This window comes from Drosophila melanogaster, chromosome 3R, assembly GCF_000001215.4.
Source record: "Drosophila melanogaster chromosome 3R".
NCBI classification, from domain to species: domain Eukaryota; kingdom Metazoa; phylum Arthropoda; class Insecta; order Diptera; family Drosophilidae; genus Drosophila; species Drosophila melanogaster.
Window position 1 is genome coordinate 16611367 of NT_033777.3, and position 13464 is coordinate 16624830.

General features: G+C 45.0%; 6 protein-coding genes and 1 non-coding gene across 8 annotated transcripts; 4 read left to right on the forward strand and 3 right to left on the reverse strand.

Moving 5' to 3' along the window:
* Positions 1–52: 52 nt before the first annotated feature.
* CG12783 (uncharacterized protein) lies at positions 53–2034 on the reverse strand. Of its 2 annotated transcripts, none has more exons than NM_001275715.1 (6): positions 1943–2034; positions 1560–1884; positions 961–1497; positions 759–903; positions 283–688; positions 53–218 (listed from the first exon to the last, which is right to left on the reverse strand). In NM_001275715.1, exons 1-6 carry the CDS (start codon positions 1974–1976, stop codon positions 184–186), a joined length of 1482 nt encoding a protein of 493 aa, NP_001262644.2. In that variant the 5' UTR covers positions 1977–2034; the 3' UTR covers positions 53–183. The 2 variants fall into 2 exon arrangements, with proteins under 2 accessions (NP_001262644.2, NP_650564.2); NM_142307.2 differs by having other exon boundaries at positions 1560–1897.
* Positions 2032–3025, reverse strand: CG10340 (uncharacterized protein). Its single transcript, NM_142308.2, has 2 exons — positions 2738–3025; positions 2032–2681 (listed from the first exon to the last, which is right to left on the reverse strand). The coding sequence occupies exons 1-2, from the start codon at positions 2980–2982 to the stop codon at positions 2090–2092; spliced, it is 837 nt and encodes a 278-aa protein (NP_650565.2). The 5' UTR covers positions 2983–3025; the 3' UTR covers positions 2032–2089.
* A 917-nt stretch (positions 3026–3942) lies between these two features.
* Positions 3943–5788, forward strand: CG17562 (uncharacterized protein). The gene is made up of 4 exons (NM_142309.2): positions 3943–4231; positions 4288–4798; positions 4856–5567; positions 5627–5788. Exons 1-4 carry the CDS (start codon positions 4043–4045, stop codon positions 5712–5714), a joined length of 1500 nt encoding a protein of 499 aa, NP_650566.1. The 5' UTR covers positions 3943–4042; the 3' UTR covers positions 5715–5788.
* A 795-nt stretch (positions 5789–6583) lies between these two features.
* Positions 6584–8512, forward strand: CG17560 (uncharacterized protein). The gene is made up of 5 exons (NM_142310.2): positions 6584–6690; positions 6741–6853; positions 6911–7421; positions 7477–8188; positions 8244–8512. The coding sequence occupies exons 1-5, from the start codon at positions 6615–6617 to the stop codon at positions 8329–8331; spliced, it is 1500 nt and encodes a 499-aa protein (NP_650567.1). The 5' UTR covers positions 6584–6614; the 3' UTR covers positions 8332–8512.
* mir-2494 (mir-2494 stem loop) lies at positions 7400–7516 on the forward strand. The gene has a single exon (NR_048409.1). It is a non-coding gene; the product is annotated as a mir-2494 precursor RNA (primary transcript).
* Positions 8513–9411: 899 nt separating the features above from the next.
* Positions 9412–11336, forward strand: CG14893 (uncharacterized protein). Its single transcript, NM_142311.4, has 5 exons — positions 9412–9571; positions 9631–9743; positions 9803–10313; positions 10373–11084; positions 11145–11336. Exons 1-5 carry the CDS (start codon positions 9463–9465, stop codon positions 11230–11232), a joined length of 1533 nt encoding a protein of 510 aa, NP_650568.2. The 5' UTR covers positions 9412–9462; the 3' UTR covers positions 11233–11336.
* A 32-nt stretch (positions 11337–11368) lies between these two features.
* Ccdc114 (Coiled-coil domain containing protein 114) lies at positions 11369–13351 on the reverse strand. Its single transcript, NM_142312.2, has 5 exons — positions 13030–13351; positions 12676–12971; positions 12037–12545; positions 11789–11963; positions 11369–11726 (listed from the first exon to the last, which is right to left on the reverse strand). The coding sequence occupies exons 1-5, from the start codon at positions 13252–13254 to the stop codon at positions 11510–11512; spliced, it is 1422 nt and encodes a 473-aa protein (NP_650569.1). The 5' UTR covers positions 13255–13351; the 3' UTR covers positions 11369–11509.
* Between the last annotated feature and the right edge of the window lie 113 nt (positions 13352–13464).

Here is a 13464-nt window from a genome sequence, read left to right on the forward strand (position 1 = left end):
TATGGTTTTCACTTCAGCAATATAAAAAATGAAATATACAGCTTGCTACCTTGAGTATACTACAAGTCGCTTTAATGAAAACCCAAAGACATGACATACTTGCCTACTTTTGGGCCGCGCTTTAATTTGGATAACATGGCTAAAGAGAGCAATTACTTATTACTTATTACATATTCCCTGAAGTCACAATGGCAAGTACCCCTCCATACAAGCGGCAACTGTAGGTAAAGCAATTAGAAATGGCATAACTTATATTCAAGGATCATTGGCATCGCATCTTACTCAAGGGTAGTATGGAGATCGCCAACAGGAAGAGTTCGCAGTTGTACTGGATCTTGGAGCCCACCAACATGGCCCCAAACGCCGCTCCGCATCGGCACCACATCAGGCTGATACAGAGGGCTTTGCCGCGCAGGTAGGTGGGCACGAATACCAATAGGGAACCACCGAGCAGCCCAATTATGATGCCGGGAAAAGCGATCAGGAACACGAGCGAAAAGAGCTGCAACATGTGGTTGGTGGCAAAGATAAGCAGAAATCCAAATGTCGAGGAGGCCACTAGGGAGAATACGAACATCACCTTCTTGTGCACGCAGAATAGCGATGCCCAGGATATGTTGTACAGCACTACATAGACAAAGCCCAGAACAAAGGAATCGTTGAAGCCCTTAAAGGAGTCACTACAGACCTAGTAAATTATGAATATGTTGATTTTTAAAAACGTTGGCAGACTAGTTAGCGGAGGTTTCTTGGCTTACCACGTCCAAGTCCGATTCAGTTTCAATAAACGGACCCGTTTCTGGAACAAAAAGTACCTGGCAGAAGGTCATGCCATTCGTGTTCCCCTGCCTCATATTGCAACGGTTTCGCATGGCCGTATACCAAATTCCCAGGCCGTGTGTCCTGTGAATTGTTGGAATCAGCAAAAGATAACGACCCTAGCCTTCAACCGATACTTACAGCAGCCCTAGGACGAACATAACCATGCAAACGCACGTGAAATAGCCGCCGTAGGGCTTCCGAACGAGGGGCATAGCATCGTCCAGCATGGAGCGAAAGAAGTTCTGATGCTCCTTCCGCCGCTTGACCTGAACGTGCTCCTGGTAGGCGAGCAAACGTTTCATTTGATCCTCGCTAAGAGTACGTCCGGTGTTCTTGCGGGATATCCACTCCATAGTATCTAAGCCTCTTTTCGTCTCACCAATCATTAGCAAAAACTTGGGGCTTTCCGGCAAAAGGAGCAACAGCAAAAAGGCAACCACACCCGGCAGAATGTACAAACAACCCAAAACCCGCCAAGGTCTTAGTGTCAAGGAGCCCACTAACTTCTCCTCAAACTCTATTAAGCCCGAGCTGAGAAAGAGCGTAGCCCACGCAGGGCACGAGATCATGGCAAAGCCAGTAAACATGTACAAGTGAGTTATGGAACGGACCATAATCCGGTGCGAACAGAACTCACTTAGGTAGGTGGCTGCCACGAAGCTTGGTCCGGCCACACTGAAGGAAAGCGTAAATTTCTAAGTGTACACTGTGGTCTTCGATCTCCTCATGGTACTCACAAAATACATGTGATGAAGCGCATGACAAAGAAGCCAGTGAATGTTACCGTAAACATTGAGGCCAGTGAACACAAGTTGCTTATAGTAATGGTCCGCAAAAGGGTCCAGCGCCGACCTTTCTTGTCAGTGATGTAGCCCCAGAAGTAAGAGGAGCATATAATGCCCATAAAGCCGGCCGCTGTTAACGAGGCCAACTGCGCCTCATTCATGCGGAGATCGCAGACGGCCGCCGGACCAATGATGCCCATGCCCATTGTTTCTTGGATGGTGAGCATCTGCAGGAGACCGAGTGTCACAGTGGCAAAGAGATGGACCCTTCCGAAACCTGTGGGCGTGAGCTATGCTTGTGCATGCAAAGCGTTTCTTGACTTTTGAATATTTACCAATATCTTCCATCACCGAATCAAAGTGCTCCATCTTGTGTGCATTGGCTATTAATTAGGACTTAAAATTTGCAAAACGAATACTGTTTCGTGTTTAATATATCCTTGTCGTGTTTGTTCTATTTATTTTGATTAAAATCGCAGGGCCTAGACCAGCTGTATGTTCTCAACTTCCTTAATTAGATCCATGTGCTTGAACTCGTCCGGCTTACGGGTAAAAGTGTTCAGCAAGCGCAGCTTGCCCTCGTCGGGCTTCAGGTAGAACATCTGCAACTCATTGGCCAGACACTGAGCCTCCTGGGCTGTGAGTACCTTAGTGTCGTATTCACCGCGCATGAGAACTACACCCTTGTCTTGGACCTCGGTATAGTGAACCACTGTGAGACACTCCGGAGCGTTCTCATGGTGCACCTGGTACGCCAAAAGCGGAGTGAAGTGCACGGTGTTGGCTGCGAACTGGAGCATGACAAACTCGAATCCCTCACTGCGGGGCAGTGGCAGCAGAAAGACGGGGTGCTCCTTGGCGCGCGCCATGAGGTTCTCGTACTGAGATGTGCTTAGAGTGGCGGCCAGGACCTCCTTGGTCTTATGGTACTCCAGCCAAATCTGGGAGACCTCTTCGGCGGTCTTGTCCTCAATCAGTTCCAGTTTCATGATATCAGTGAGCTTCTTGTGGGGCAGTTCAGCTGCCTGCTCAGCCTGCAGTTTTTGCTTGGGATTCAGAAGCTCGGAGTAGGACCTGGAATTGGCAAGGGATCAGCTATGGATTGTCTTCTGCCCGAATACTGAGCTTACCTGGCCTGGCTCTGCCCATCTTTGATGGGATTCACCACACGCTCCACGCGATCCAGGAACTCCTCAGCCGACGTCTGCTGCAACTTGGCAATCTTGCTCGCGTACTTGGAGTAGTAGGGATTGTCCTCCTTCAGCTTCTCAATGGCCTCCTCGGCACGTCGCGCGGCGGACATGGTGATTGTGCGGTTCGCCGTCAAAGAGTTATTCAGGAAAACGCGAAAAAGCAATTTCTTGGCGCATGCCATTTCCTCACCTCACATCAAAAATTATACAACTAGACAGCTGATTCTGATTGTCAATAAGAAAATCGATACTATATATATCGATAGTTGGCTCTAGCGATGGGCTATGGGCGCGGGTAAGACTTTTTCTACATCACATGCGCGATGCTCAAAATAATTATTATCTTTTTATTTATTTATTTTATTTTTGTGACACAAAATGTTAAGCTGCAGACCGTATTTCGTCTAGGCTGCCATGACGTTTTAAAACAAATCCAGTTAGCTGCTTATTTCAAAAGTAGGCAATTGCAAACATACATTTTTTACAGTCATTACTACTTTGGCGGAAAAACATAGGAAGTTGATAAATTTGAAATCTTCACAGTTTCAACACAAAGGTAGAGCGTTACATATTTATGTCGACATGTTCGCAAAAATAAGTATTTAAATTACACATTAATATTTTTTAATAAATGTAAATAACCGGTTATCTAATCATGAACTAATCTAAAACCTTCTGGGTATCATTTATTATTTATTTTTCAAAATATTCGTAATTTAATCTTTATATTTAGTTGTTTTCATCACTAAATTAAATGTTTCAATAGGGAACGACACTGACAGCCAATAAATTCTACAAACAAGAAATGGTTCGTATTTCATAATCTTACTTGAAATCCGTACTTAGACCTCCTTTGTAGCGCATTTGGTTAGCAAATAGGCTATACTCGATTAAAAGAATATGGAAATGAACATATAGGGAAATAAGACAGGGGTGCAGTAATAAAGTAAACTGAAGAGTTTATTTAAATAGCAAACAACTTTCACTACTTTTAGGAGCCATTACCCTGGCATACAATAAAATTGGAAACCAGATGCGTAAGTAAGTTCTATAATATTATTCGTGATTACCAGCCCTGGGTCTTCAGTTCACCGCACGGTCGAAAATTTTGTATAAATATCCGCAGTGAAATCAAGGTGATTTTCATTAAAGCCGTTCTTTGTTAAAAACGACTGCAACTTTTGCTTCTATCGGATAGACTTTTTTTCGCCGCCAATTCAAGCGTAAACCATACTTCTAAAAATGGATACGGATATTCAAAGATGCTTCCGGAGCAAAACGGTGTTCCTAACTGGAGCCACCGGCTTTTTGGGTAAAGTCGTTATTGAGAAACTTTTGCGGACCACAGAGGTGAAACGCATCTATGTGCTAATTAGACCAAAGCGCGGAGTTGAGATTAAGGATCGGATTATCACCTGGTCAAAAGATGCGGTAAGTAAGGCGATAGGAAATTTAAAAGAAATACTCACTCGAAAGGTGTGGAAAAGGTATTTGAACTGCTGCTGAAGTCCAAGCCGGAGGCACTTCAAAGAGTATGTCCCATCGCTGGGGATTGCCTCGACTTTGATTTGGGAATCAGCGAGAATGATCGAAGACTTCTGGCCTCCGAGGTGCAGATTGTCATCCATGGAGCTGCCACCGTGCGATTCAATGAGCCGCTTCACGTGGCCCTGGCCATCAACACAAGGGCCACCAAGCTGATGATTCAACTGGCCAAGGAAATGAGGCAGCTGGAGGCCTTCGTTCATGTATCGACCGCCTTCTCCAACTGCGTTATCTACAACATCAAGGAAAATTTCTACCCCGAGCATCTCAACTGCAGTTCCGATAAGGTGCTTGCAATGGCAGAGCTGATGAGTGACGAGCTACTGGACAACATGGAGCAAGCGCTCCTTGGCTCGTTTCCCAACACGTACACGTACACCAAAGCACTGGCGGAGGATGTGATCCTGAAGGAAGCGGGTGGCTTGCCACTTTGCATCTTCCGACCGGCAGTCAGTAAGTAATCCTTATTACGTACTCTGTCTACATCTTGTCATTTCTACCCTTACCCAGTTATTGCGGCCCACAAGGAACCCATCTCCGGCTGGATAGACAACATGTACGGACCAATGGCAATTCTTTTCGGGGTGGCCCGTGGAGTACTGCGCATTGCCACCATCGATCACCATGCCGAGGCAAGCCTGGTGCCCGTGGATTATTGTGCCAATTTGACTCTGGCCTGTACCTGGAAGACCATTGTGGAAGGTAACGAGATGGGAACACAAGAAACTCCTCTCATCTACCAACTGGCGCCCATTGAGCAGAACAAGATCACCCACGGGGAGTTCATTCGACATGCTCTCGATGGACGCACCAACTGCCCGCTGACAAAGATGATATGGTATCCCTTCATCCACTGCATCACAGTGCCGTGGCTCTTCCCCCTGGCAGCTTTCTTCTATCACACCCTGCCAGCCTACTTTTTTGACCTGGCTCTCTGGCTGAGTGGCCGGAAGCCCAGACTAGTAAAGGTTTACCAAAAGATCCACAAGACTCTCGGCATCCTGGGCCCATTCGCCTGCAAAAGCTGGCGCTTTGACATGCGGAATACGGATCACTTGAGGCAGCAGATGTCGGAGGAGGATCGAAGGATATACTACTTTGATATGGTCAGCCTCAACTGGAAGGAATACTTCGTTCAAGCTCTGCGTGGCATGAGACAGTTCTTGGGAAACGAGGCACCCACCCCAGAGTCCATTGCACAGGGCAAGAAGCTCATTAAGCGGTAGTTTCCATTGTCTTTTCTGTTTCTTACAAAGTGTATTACATCTAATTGTATTTTAGTTTAAAGCTGCTCCATCATATCCTGCAAGGTGTCCTTTGCTTTGTGGCACTACTAGCACTGTGGTCGTTGGTAAGGATCCTAGTCTGATTCAGCAGTACATAGGCAACCCACCGACTCACTTTCGTAATTGCGTCATGGAATTAAATAAATATATACAACACATAGACATGTCTTTTATTTAATTACTTGAATGGTGGTAGCTATAAGGTTTTTTCCTCACGAGCCGATCTAAATAGGTGCACTGAGTGACACAATCGATTGCATAAAGTATACGCAACTGGTTACATCAAGAAGTGATATATATACAATAGTATGCACCTATTATAATGTAATAATTTTTTAATTGAAATCGCTCTCTGGTATTCTATTGATCAAACCTTATTGAAATAAATAGGCCATAAATTGGTATATAAAATGTTATGATATAACATATATATGTGTGGTTCCTATACAGAATACAAGGTCTAGCACATATACGGTGTAGTCACGAGGATACTTATATGCGATTACGTAACGACTGATCGGGGACTTCTTACACGTGCCCATACAAAATTTATATACGCGGAAATACAAAGTCATCGCATGCAATTTATCATTTACCATTCTTGTTTACCATTCACACATATACTAATTTGAATTTCACGCAAGAGATGGCAGCTCTATACTAAGTCTCGAATCAACTTTAAAATTTTAAATTAAATGCACCAAGGTTATTTTCATTCGTAAGCAAAAATATAATTAATAAATGCAACTAGGCCTTTAATCGAAGCAACACAAATAATTATCTATACCCAAAAAATAAACTTTCGCTGAGTTTAGAGCACGAGCTCCTCCCTAAAACGGGAGACCATTGGGTGTCTTGAATATGCTGAACTCGACCTTTGTTGGGTGTAACTTATAGATTCCCAAATAAATAGAAGCGCTAGTTTGGAATCACTTTTCAGTTCACTGGCTCGCAACGCGTTCAAGACCCTTACTCGGAACAAAATGGATAGCGAGATACAAGGATTCTTTAAGAACAAGACCGTGTTCCTTACGGGTGGCACCGGATTTCTGGGAAAAGGTACCCCACTCCTCGAATCTTTTCGCAAGCTTATGGAGTGTGCTTTTCAGTGATCATTGAGAAACTACTGAGGACCACGGAAGTCAATCGGATTTACTCCTTAATTAGACCTAAGCGGGGAGTGCCTATCGAGGACCGAATCACAACCTGGGCAAAGGATCCGGTGAGTGATATTCAGTGCTAGAGTGACAGATGTGTCCTGACCGCTCGTGTTTCGAAGGTGTTTGAGGTGCTCCTAAGGACGAAGCCAGATGCCTTGCAGCGAGTTTGTCCCATCGCGGGCGACTGCTTGGATCCGGATCTGGGTATAAGCCAATCGGATCAAAGGATCCTGACCGCCGAGGTGCAGATTGTAATCCATGGAGCTGCAACCGTGCGATTCGACGAGGCTTTACACATCTCCTTGGCCATCAATGTACGAGCCACTCGTCTGATGCTTCAACTGGCCAAGCAGATGACCCAGCTGGTGTCCTTCGTTCACGTATCCACTGCCTACTCCAACTGCGTGGTGCATGACATCGCAGAGCGATTCTATCCGGAGCACTTGAACTGCAGTTCGGATAAGATCCTAGCCGTGGGTGAACTGGTAAGCAATAAATTACTGGACGCGATGGAACCTAGCCTTGTTGGCTCCTTCCCCAACACGTACACCTACACCAAAGCCCTGGCCGAGGATGTGATCCTGCGGGAGGCGGGCAACCTGCCACTGTCCATCTTCCGACCGGCGATCAGTAAGTGCACCAGATTGGGAATAACCTTCAAAAGCTGCAACTTAAATATTCCCAGTAATGTCCACTTACAAGGAGCCCCTGGTTGGATGGGTGGACAACCTATTCGGACCACTGGCCCTCTGCTTCGGCGGAGCTCGCGGTATAATGCGGGTCACCACGGTGGACCCTTCAGCCAAGATCAGCCTAGTTCCCGCTGACTACTGCGTAAATGTGGCATTGGCTTGCGCTTGGAGAACGGCGGAGATATCCGTACAGAATGGAAAGGTCACGACGCCCCCCATTTACGCGTTTGCACCTAGCGAGAATAACCTGATGAGCTACGGAAACTTTATCAAATCATCTATTATCTATCGGGACATCATACCGCTAACCAAGATGCTGTGGTATCCCTTCGTCCTGTGCATCTCCACCACATCCCTATTTCCGCTGGCCGCCTTCTTCTTACACACCCTTCCCGGCTACTTCTTCGATCTGCTGCTGCGCCTCAAGGGCCGGAAGCCCATACTCGTGGATCTGTATCGGAAGATTCACAAGAACATCGCCGTCCTGGGTCCGTTCTCCAGTACCACCTGGAACTTTGACATGACCAACACAATGGAGCTAAGGGAAGCGATGTCCAAGCAGGATCGCAACCTTTACGACTTCGACATGGCCCAGTTGGATTGGAATGACTATTTCAAGGCCGCCATGTATGGAATGCGTCTCTATATTGGCAAGGAGAAACCCACCGCGGAGTCCATTGCCAAGGGTCTGAAGCTGAGGATGCGGTGAGTTTCAAAATGACACTTTCCAATCGCTTTAAGTAACATAAAATGTTTGCAGCCTGAAGGTCCTTCACTATGCATTCGCATCCTCGCTGGTTGCTTTAGCTGGTTACATCCTGTATTCTCTGGCCAGACTTGTAGTTTAGTTTTCGCAGAGGGGCTAGATGTCCTCAACAGACTCAACGGTATGACATATTATTTTGATGCTTAAATTAATTATCAAAAATAAAATATAAAAACGAAAAACCTAGTGTCATTTGCACAGTGACTTGCAAAACAGCAGAGATTTATTTTAGAGACGAAAAATAAATTTGCAATCGACTAAATAAATACAGTTTGTTGTATTTGTAAATTTTTGGTACGGAGCCATCAAAGCCATTGGGATGCGATCCTTTTTGGCTTATTCTTCACCTTTCGATTCCTGGATCACTCGATATGATAAAAAAAAAGAGTAGAGCACATTTGTATGACTTCGTTAGCAACTTTTTACAACTCCTTTTAGGTGGATGCCTAAGAGTATGCTTTGAAATTTATAAACTAATTTCTAAGATATGTCGGGAATTTATAATCTTTTTCTACAAAATTTCTACAAATTTAAAAAGGCTTCCGTTCGTTGAAAATTTATTCAAGGACCCAATTTATTTTTGACAAATTTATTTTAAGCTTTCTACATACATCTATATTTTACATATCTATATTTTTTGTATGTTTCGTACGATCAAGGTATAATCCGTAAAAATGTTCGACTTAAGTTTTTTTCAGCGGTTTTTAAAATATTTAAATTATTTGGAAAAAGAGGGAAAGAGAAATATTCTTGTTTGGATCCCAAAAGCCGATCCTAAATATTACAAAACGAATATTTCCAGTCCCTGTTAACCTTTTCTTCAAATAAAACCAGGAAGAATATTTGTCATAATATCTGCATTTAATTTCTGAGTTACGCTAATCAAAATGGCGTGGAGAACGAACTTTCATTATTTAACAAAATTTCCAATTGTGCTGCAACAGTGTTTAAAGTAAAACAAACGAGCACGGATGACAGTGCAGTTCTCAAATCAGCCGAGAACCGAGAAATGCAATTCAACCGTAGCTGTGACTATTCATTAGGTATTTCAGGTGTATTTCATATAATTTAGCATACGATTGGCCGGGTCACTGTTCAAATGGCACTGCGTCTACCGTCGCAGCAAATATAAAAAGCGCGACCATACCCAATTGATTTCCTATTGAAGTGTGTCTTTAACTCGCAATTATCGCATCGGTGGAATTTGTTCACAATGACGCCGAACAATATCGTATCCAGAACGGAAATGGACAACGGCATCCAAGGATTTTATAAAGACAAGGTGGTGTTCCTAACAGGCGCCACCGGGTTTCTGGGAAAGGGTATGAGCCGAGGAAAGGAACCCACGTGAACTGTTTGTATTTCACCTACATTTTCCTAGTGATTATTGAGAAGCTCTTGCGAACGACGGAAGTAAAACGTATCTACGCTATGATGAGACCCAAAAGGGGAAAGGATATTCAGGAACGTCTTGCCATATGGCAGAAGGACCCAGTAAGTCAAAAGTTACAACAAGGTAGAGCCCCTCATAGGATTTGCTTTCACTTTTCAAGCTTTTTGAAGTCCTGCTAAAGGCAAAGCCAGATGCCCTGAAGAGAATCTTCGTCATCGCTGGCGACTGTCTGGACCCCGATCTGGGCATTAATAGGTCAGATCGCAAGCTCCTAGTTTCTGAGGTGCACATAGTCATCCATGGAGCAGCCACCGTGCGTTTCAATGAGCCACTTCATGTGGCACTGGCCATCAATACACGTGGCACCAGACTCATGCTCCAGTTGGCCAAGGAGATGCTTCAGCTGGAGGCCTATTTGCACATTTCAACGGCGTTCTCCAACTGCGTTATTTTTCGCATCGAGGAGAAATTCTATCCCGAACACCTGACCTGCGACGCGAACTCGGTTCTGGCCATGAGTGAGCTACTGAGTGAGCAAATGATGGACAAACTGGCACCCACTCTAGTTGGGAACTTTCCCAACACCTACACCTACACCAAAGCCTTGGCGGAGGATGTAGTCCTACGAGAGTTCGGCGATCTTCCCCTGAGTATCTTCCGGCCATCAGTCAGTGAGTATTCAATGTGGTTAAAAGGAGAGGATAAACTGATAAACATGGCTTTCTCACAGTAATTGCGACCCATGAGGAGCCTGTTTCCGGTTGGATCGATAATCTCTACGGACCCATTGCTCACATTTATGGCGTGAGCCATGGAGTCCTCCGCCTGACCACCTACGATAAAGATGGCTATGCCAGCTTGGTGCCCGTGGACTACTGTGCAAATGCGGCTCTGGCCAGCATATGGCAAACATCCAAAGACAAATCCCAACGAAATGCTATATCCCAGCCCGCCATCTACACCTTAGCTCCCAGTGAAAAGAATCTACTACTCAACACGGACTTCATAAAGCACTCACTGATCCACCGGAATGATTTTCCACTTACCAAGATGATATGGTACCCGTTCGTGCACAACATCTCAAATCCACGAATTTTCCCCTTAGCCGCCTTCTTCTATCACACTTTACCAGGCTATTTCTATGATCTAGCCCTGAGACTCTCGGGAAGAAAGCCTCGTCTGGTGAAGCTGTACAGAAGTATACATGCCAACATTGCGGTACTAGAGCACTTTATGAACAACAGTTGGCACTTTGAGACGAAAAGCACGGATCGGCTGAGAGTGATGATGTCTCCGGAGGATCGGCGATTGTACAACTTCGATATGGAGACTTTGGACTGGAAAGAGTACTTCCGGAAGGCCCTCTTCGGCATGCGACTTTACCTGACCAAGGAACCTCCAACGCAGGAATCTCTTGAACAGGGTCGGCGACTCTTTTATCGGTATGTTCTTGTGGAAAGATGTTCTATATTTGCATAAAATGATCTCATATACATTATTAGATTGAAGATCCTGCACTACAGCTTTGTGACCCTACTCTGTGTCATAGCTGGCTTCTTATTGTGGACGCTTGTCAGGTTATTTATTTAATCTAATGGCCTCAATCAGAACTCGAACTATTAAAAACCTTGGGTGTTCATTGAATAGACTGTAGTTTATAGGTTTAAGCAATAAACGGACAGTTTAAATTAAACAAATAAGATCGAATTTGAATCGTCCAATCGGATTTCCATTTAACTAGCTTGTTGTAAACTTCGGCAGCATGTATTTCATATATTTATAAGATTAGGATATAAGTTTTATCGGTATGTGTAGATACTTTGGTTATCATTTAATATTTTGGAGAAAAATGAATGCCTACTAATTCTTAGTTTTTAGTTTTCGCCGATTCCCGTATGTTGAATTTGGGAACACGATCCTTTCGGGCCAGTATTTTGTTGGAGTTATCCTCGATATTGATGGCGCTGATGATCAGGTTGACCCGGCGTTCAATGACGCCAATGAAAAGCTTCACATTGTGAACTGTCAAAAAGGTTTTGGTACTGAGCACATTAAGGATAGGAGCATCGTCACAGGCCAATTGTCTAAAATTAAAATGGAATTTGGTAGACAGTCAATAGTAAGGATATATACTCGCAGATTGCACCTGAATATATCCTCGATGCCCTTGAGAAGCTGTTCTAATCTGATGCTCAGGGTTCGCTTCCTTTCTCTGGTCTCCTCCGCCAGCTGCTCGATCCGCTCCTTCTCGGCATTTAGATAGTCAAGTGCCTCGGTCTTAAGCTTCAACTCCTTCTCGGTCTGCTCCGATTTCTGGCGCTCTGTTTGGATTATTATGTACAAATTTTAGTATAAAGACTAGTCTATAGCCTAATTCAGAATCCAACAACACACCTATTTCATCTTGGAGCTCCTGAGTGGAATCGTTGAGTACTTCAACCTCGTGACTCAGTTCGTTTACATAGTTGAAAAGGGCAAAGTTCTCGTCCTCCTGACGCTTGAACTGGGCCACCAGTCGGTCCGCGTCCTCCTCGCCGTAGAGCAACTTGATCTTCTCGATGATCTCCTTGTACTCCAGAAGCTGCCTCTCGTAGGTCTCCTTCTGACTCTGCTTCTTGTCCAGCTCGCGCTGCTCCAGCTCCGGATTGAGGCGCTTTTGTCCCTTGATGTCGAAGAACTTCTGCAACTTGGCGTCGTGCTCCAGGCGGCGCTGCATCTCGCGCATCTCCTGGATGTGCATTACCTTGTCGTTCTCGTTGCGATCCTTTAGGACGGTCAGCTTGTTGCACAGCTCTTCTCTCTGGTCGAAAGCCAGTGTCGACTGGTCTATGAGATCCATGATGAACTTCTTGCCCTCGTTAAACTGGGTTACCATCGACTGCCACATGTCATTGAAGTTTGCCCTGGAGTGGAGTCGAAACGCATTAGCTCAATTCGGTATAAAAACCTAATAATATGGAGAGCACCTAGTTGACTTTTCATAAACCTAGTGTGTATTTTATAGATTGTATATATCTAGCGAGAAATGCTCACCGATCCTGCAACATGTGGTTTATGGCGTCCCTCATCTTGCTGTTTTCAGTGAGCACATCGCTGCATTTTTTGTTGACGACATCCAGGCGGTTCTCCAACTTGACCACGCTCTTCTGCACCTTGCAGATGGTGTCCTTGTAGCAGTTGTCGGGCACTTCGTTGCGCCGCAGGGCATCAATCTCCTTTTCCATTTTCCGGATGTGGCCCTCCAGTTCCCAGAGATTGGTTCGCTCATTCTGGAGCACCCTCTGCAAATCCGCCTGCTGTTCCTGCAAAGTGCCCAGGTGCTTCTCTCTCTGAAACCGATGTAAACCTTTTATATGTGGCTGACTAGTCCATTAAGTGGATATCTACATTGGTGTTCTTTCGCGCATGAGTACCACCTTCTAGAGTCTTGATCTCCTCCTTCAGCTTCTGGTGCTCCACTTGCAGTACGTTGATCATGTGATTCTGCTTCTTCAGGCGCTTGGCCTTCTCCTCGAGGAGACCCCGAAGGTCCAGCTGGAGACCCCGATGCTGGCGTTGCAGCCTCTGCAGCTCGGCAGTTGCCAACTGATCCAGCTCGCTTTGGTCAGTCATCGTTATTGGCTTTCTGAATTCGGTCTTTGCAATGGTATTGTCAAAACTGATAATGATATTAATTTGATTTCAATAGCAAACAAGCGTTGCTGGTGGCAAGTTGCTTAGTAACGGCGTGGTTTATCGAAGACTTTTACCATTTACTTAAAGTAAGAAGAACCAAATAGGTACACTGCTTGTTAAAATTCAATGTTATCTCCTTAGAAAAGT

Bases quoted from the DNA above. Each gene is read 5' to 3' on its own strand.
- CG12783 (NM_001275715.1), bottom strand. From the start codon at position 1,976: ATGGAGCACTTTGATTCGGTGATGGAAGATATTG. The intron at 904-960 runs GTAAGTATCGGT...AACAATTCACAG, and splicing joins ATGTTCGTCCTAGGGCTGCT to GACACACGGCCTGGGAATTT. The intron at 219-282 runs GTAAGATGCGAT...CTTTACCTACAG, and splicing joins GATCTCCATACTACCCTTGA to TTGCCGCTTGTATGGAGGGG.
- CG10340 (NM_142308.2), bottom strand. From the start codon at position 2,982: ATGGCATGCGCCAAGAAATTGCTTTTTCGCGTTTTCCTGAATAACTCT. The intron at 2,682-2,737 runs GTAAGCTCAGTA...TGCCAATTCCAG, and splicing joins GATGGGCAGAGCCAGGCCAG to GTCCTACTCCGAGCTTCTGA.
- CG17562 (NM_142309.2), top strand. From the start codon at position 4,043: ATGGATACGGATATTCAAAGATGCTTCCGGAGCAAAACGGTGTTCCTA. The intron at 4,232-4,287 runs GTAAGTAAGGCG...GGTGTGGAAAAG, and splicing joins TCACCTGGTCAAAAGATGCG to GTATTTGAACTGCTGCTGAA. The intron at 5,568-5,626 runs GTAGTTTCCATT...ATTGTATTTTAG, and splicing joins GGCAAGAAGCTCATTAAGCG to TTTAAAGCTGCTCCATCATA.
- CG17560 (NM_142310.2), top strand. From the start codon at position 6,615: ATGGATAGCGAGATACAAGGATTCTTTAAGAACAAGACCGTGTTCCTT. The intron at 6,691-6,740 runs GTACCCCACTCC...TGTGCTTTTCAG, and splicing joins CACCGGATTTCTGGGAAAAG to TGATCATTGAGAAACTACTG. The intron at 6,854-6,910 runs GTGAGTGATATT...CGTGTTTCGAAG, and splicing joins CAACCTGGGCAAAGGATCCG to GTGTTTGAGGTGCTCCTAAG.
- CG14893 (NM_142311.4), top strand. From the start codon at position 9,463: ATGACGCCGAACAATATCGTATCCAGAACGGAAATGGACAACGGCATC. The intron at 9,572-9,630 runs GTATGAGCCGAG...ACATTTTCCTAG, and splicing joins CACCGGGTTTCTGGGAAAGG to TGATTATTGAGAAGCTCTTG. The intron at 9,744-9,802 runs GTAAGTCAAAAG...TCACTTTTCAAG, and splicing joins CCATATGGCAGAAGGACCCA to CTTTTTGAAGTCCTGCTAAA.
- Ccdc114 (NM_142312.2), bottom strand. From the start codon at position 13,254: ATGACTGACCAAAGCGAGCTGGATCAGTTGGCAACTGCCGAGCTGCAG. The intron at 12,546-12,675 runs GTGAGCATTTCT...ACTCCACTCCAG, and splicing joins AACCACATGTTGCAGGATCG to GGCAAACTTCAATGACATGT. The intron at 11,964-12,036 runs GTGTGTTGTTGG...TAATCCAAACAG, and splicing joins GGAGCTCCAAGATGAAATAG to AGCGCCAGAAATCGGAGCAG.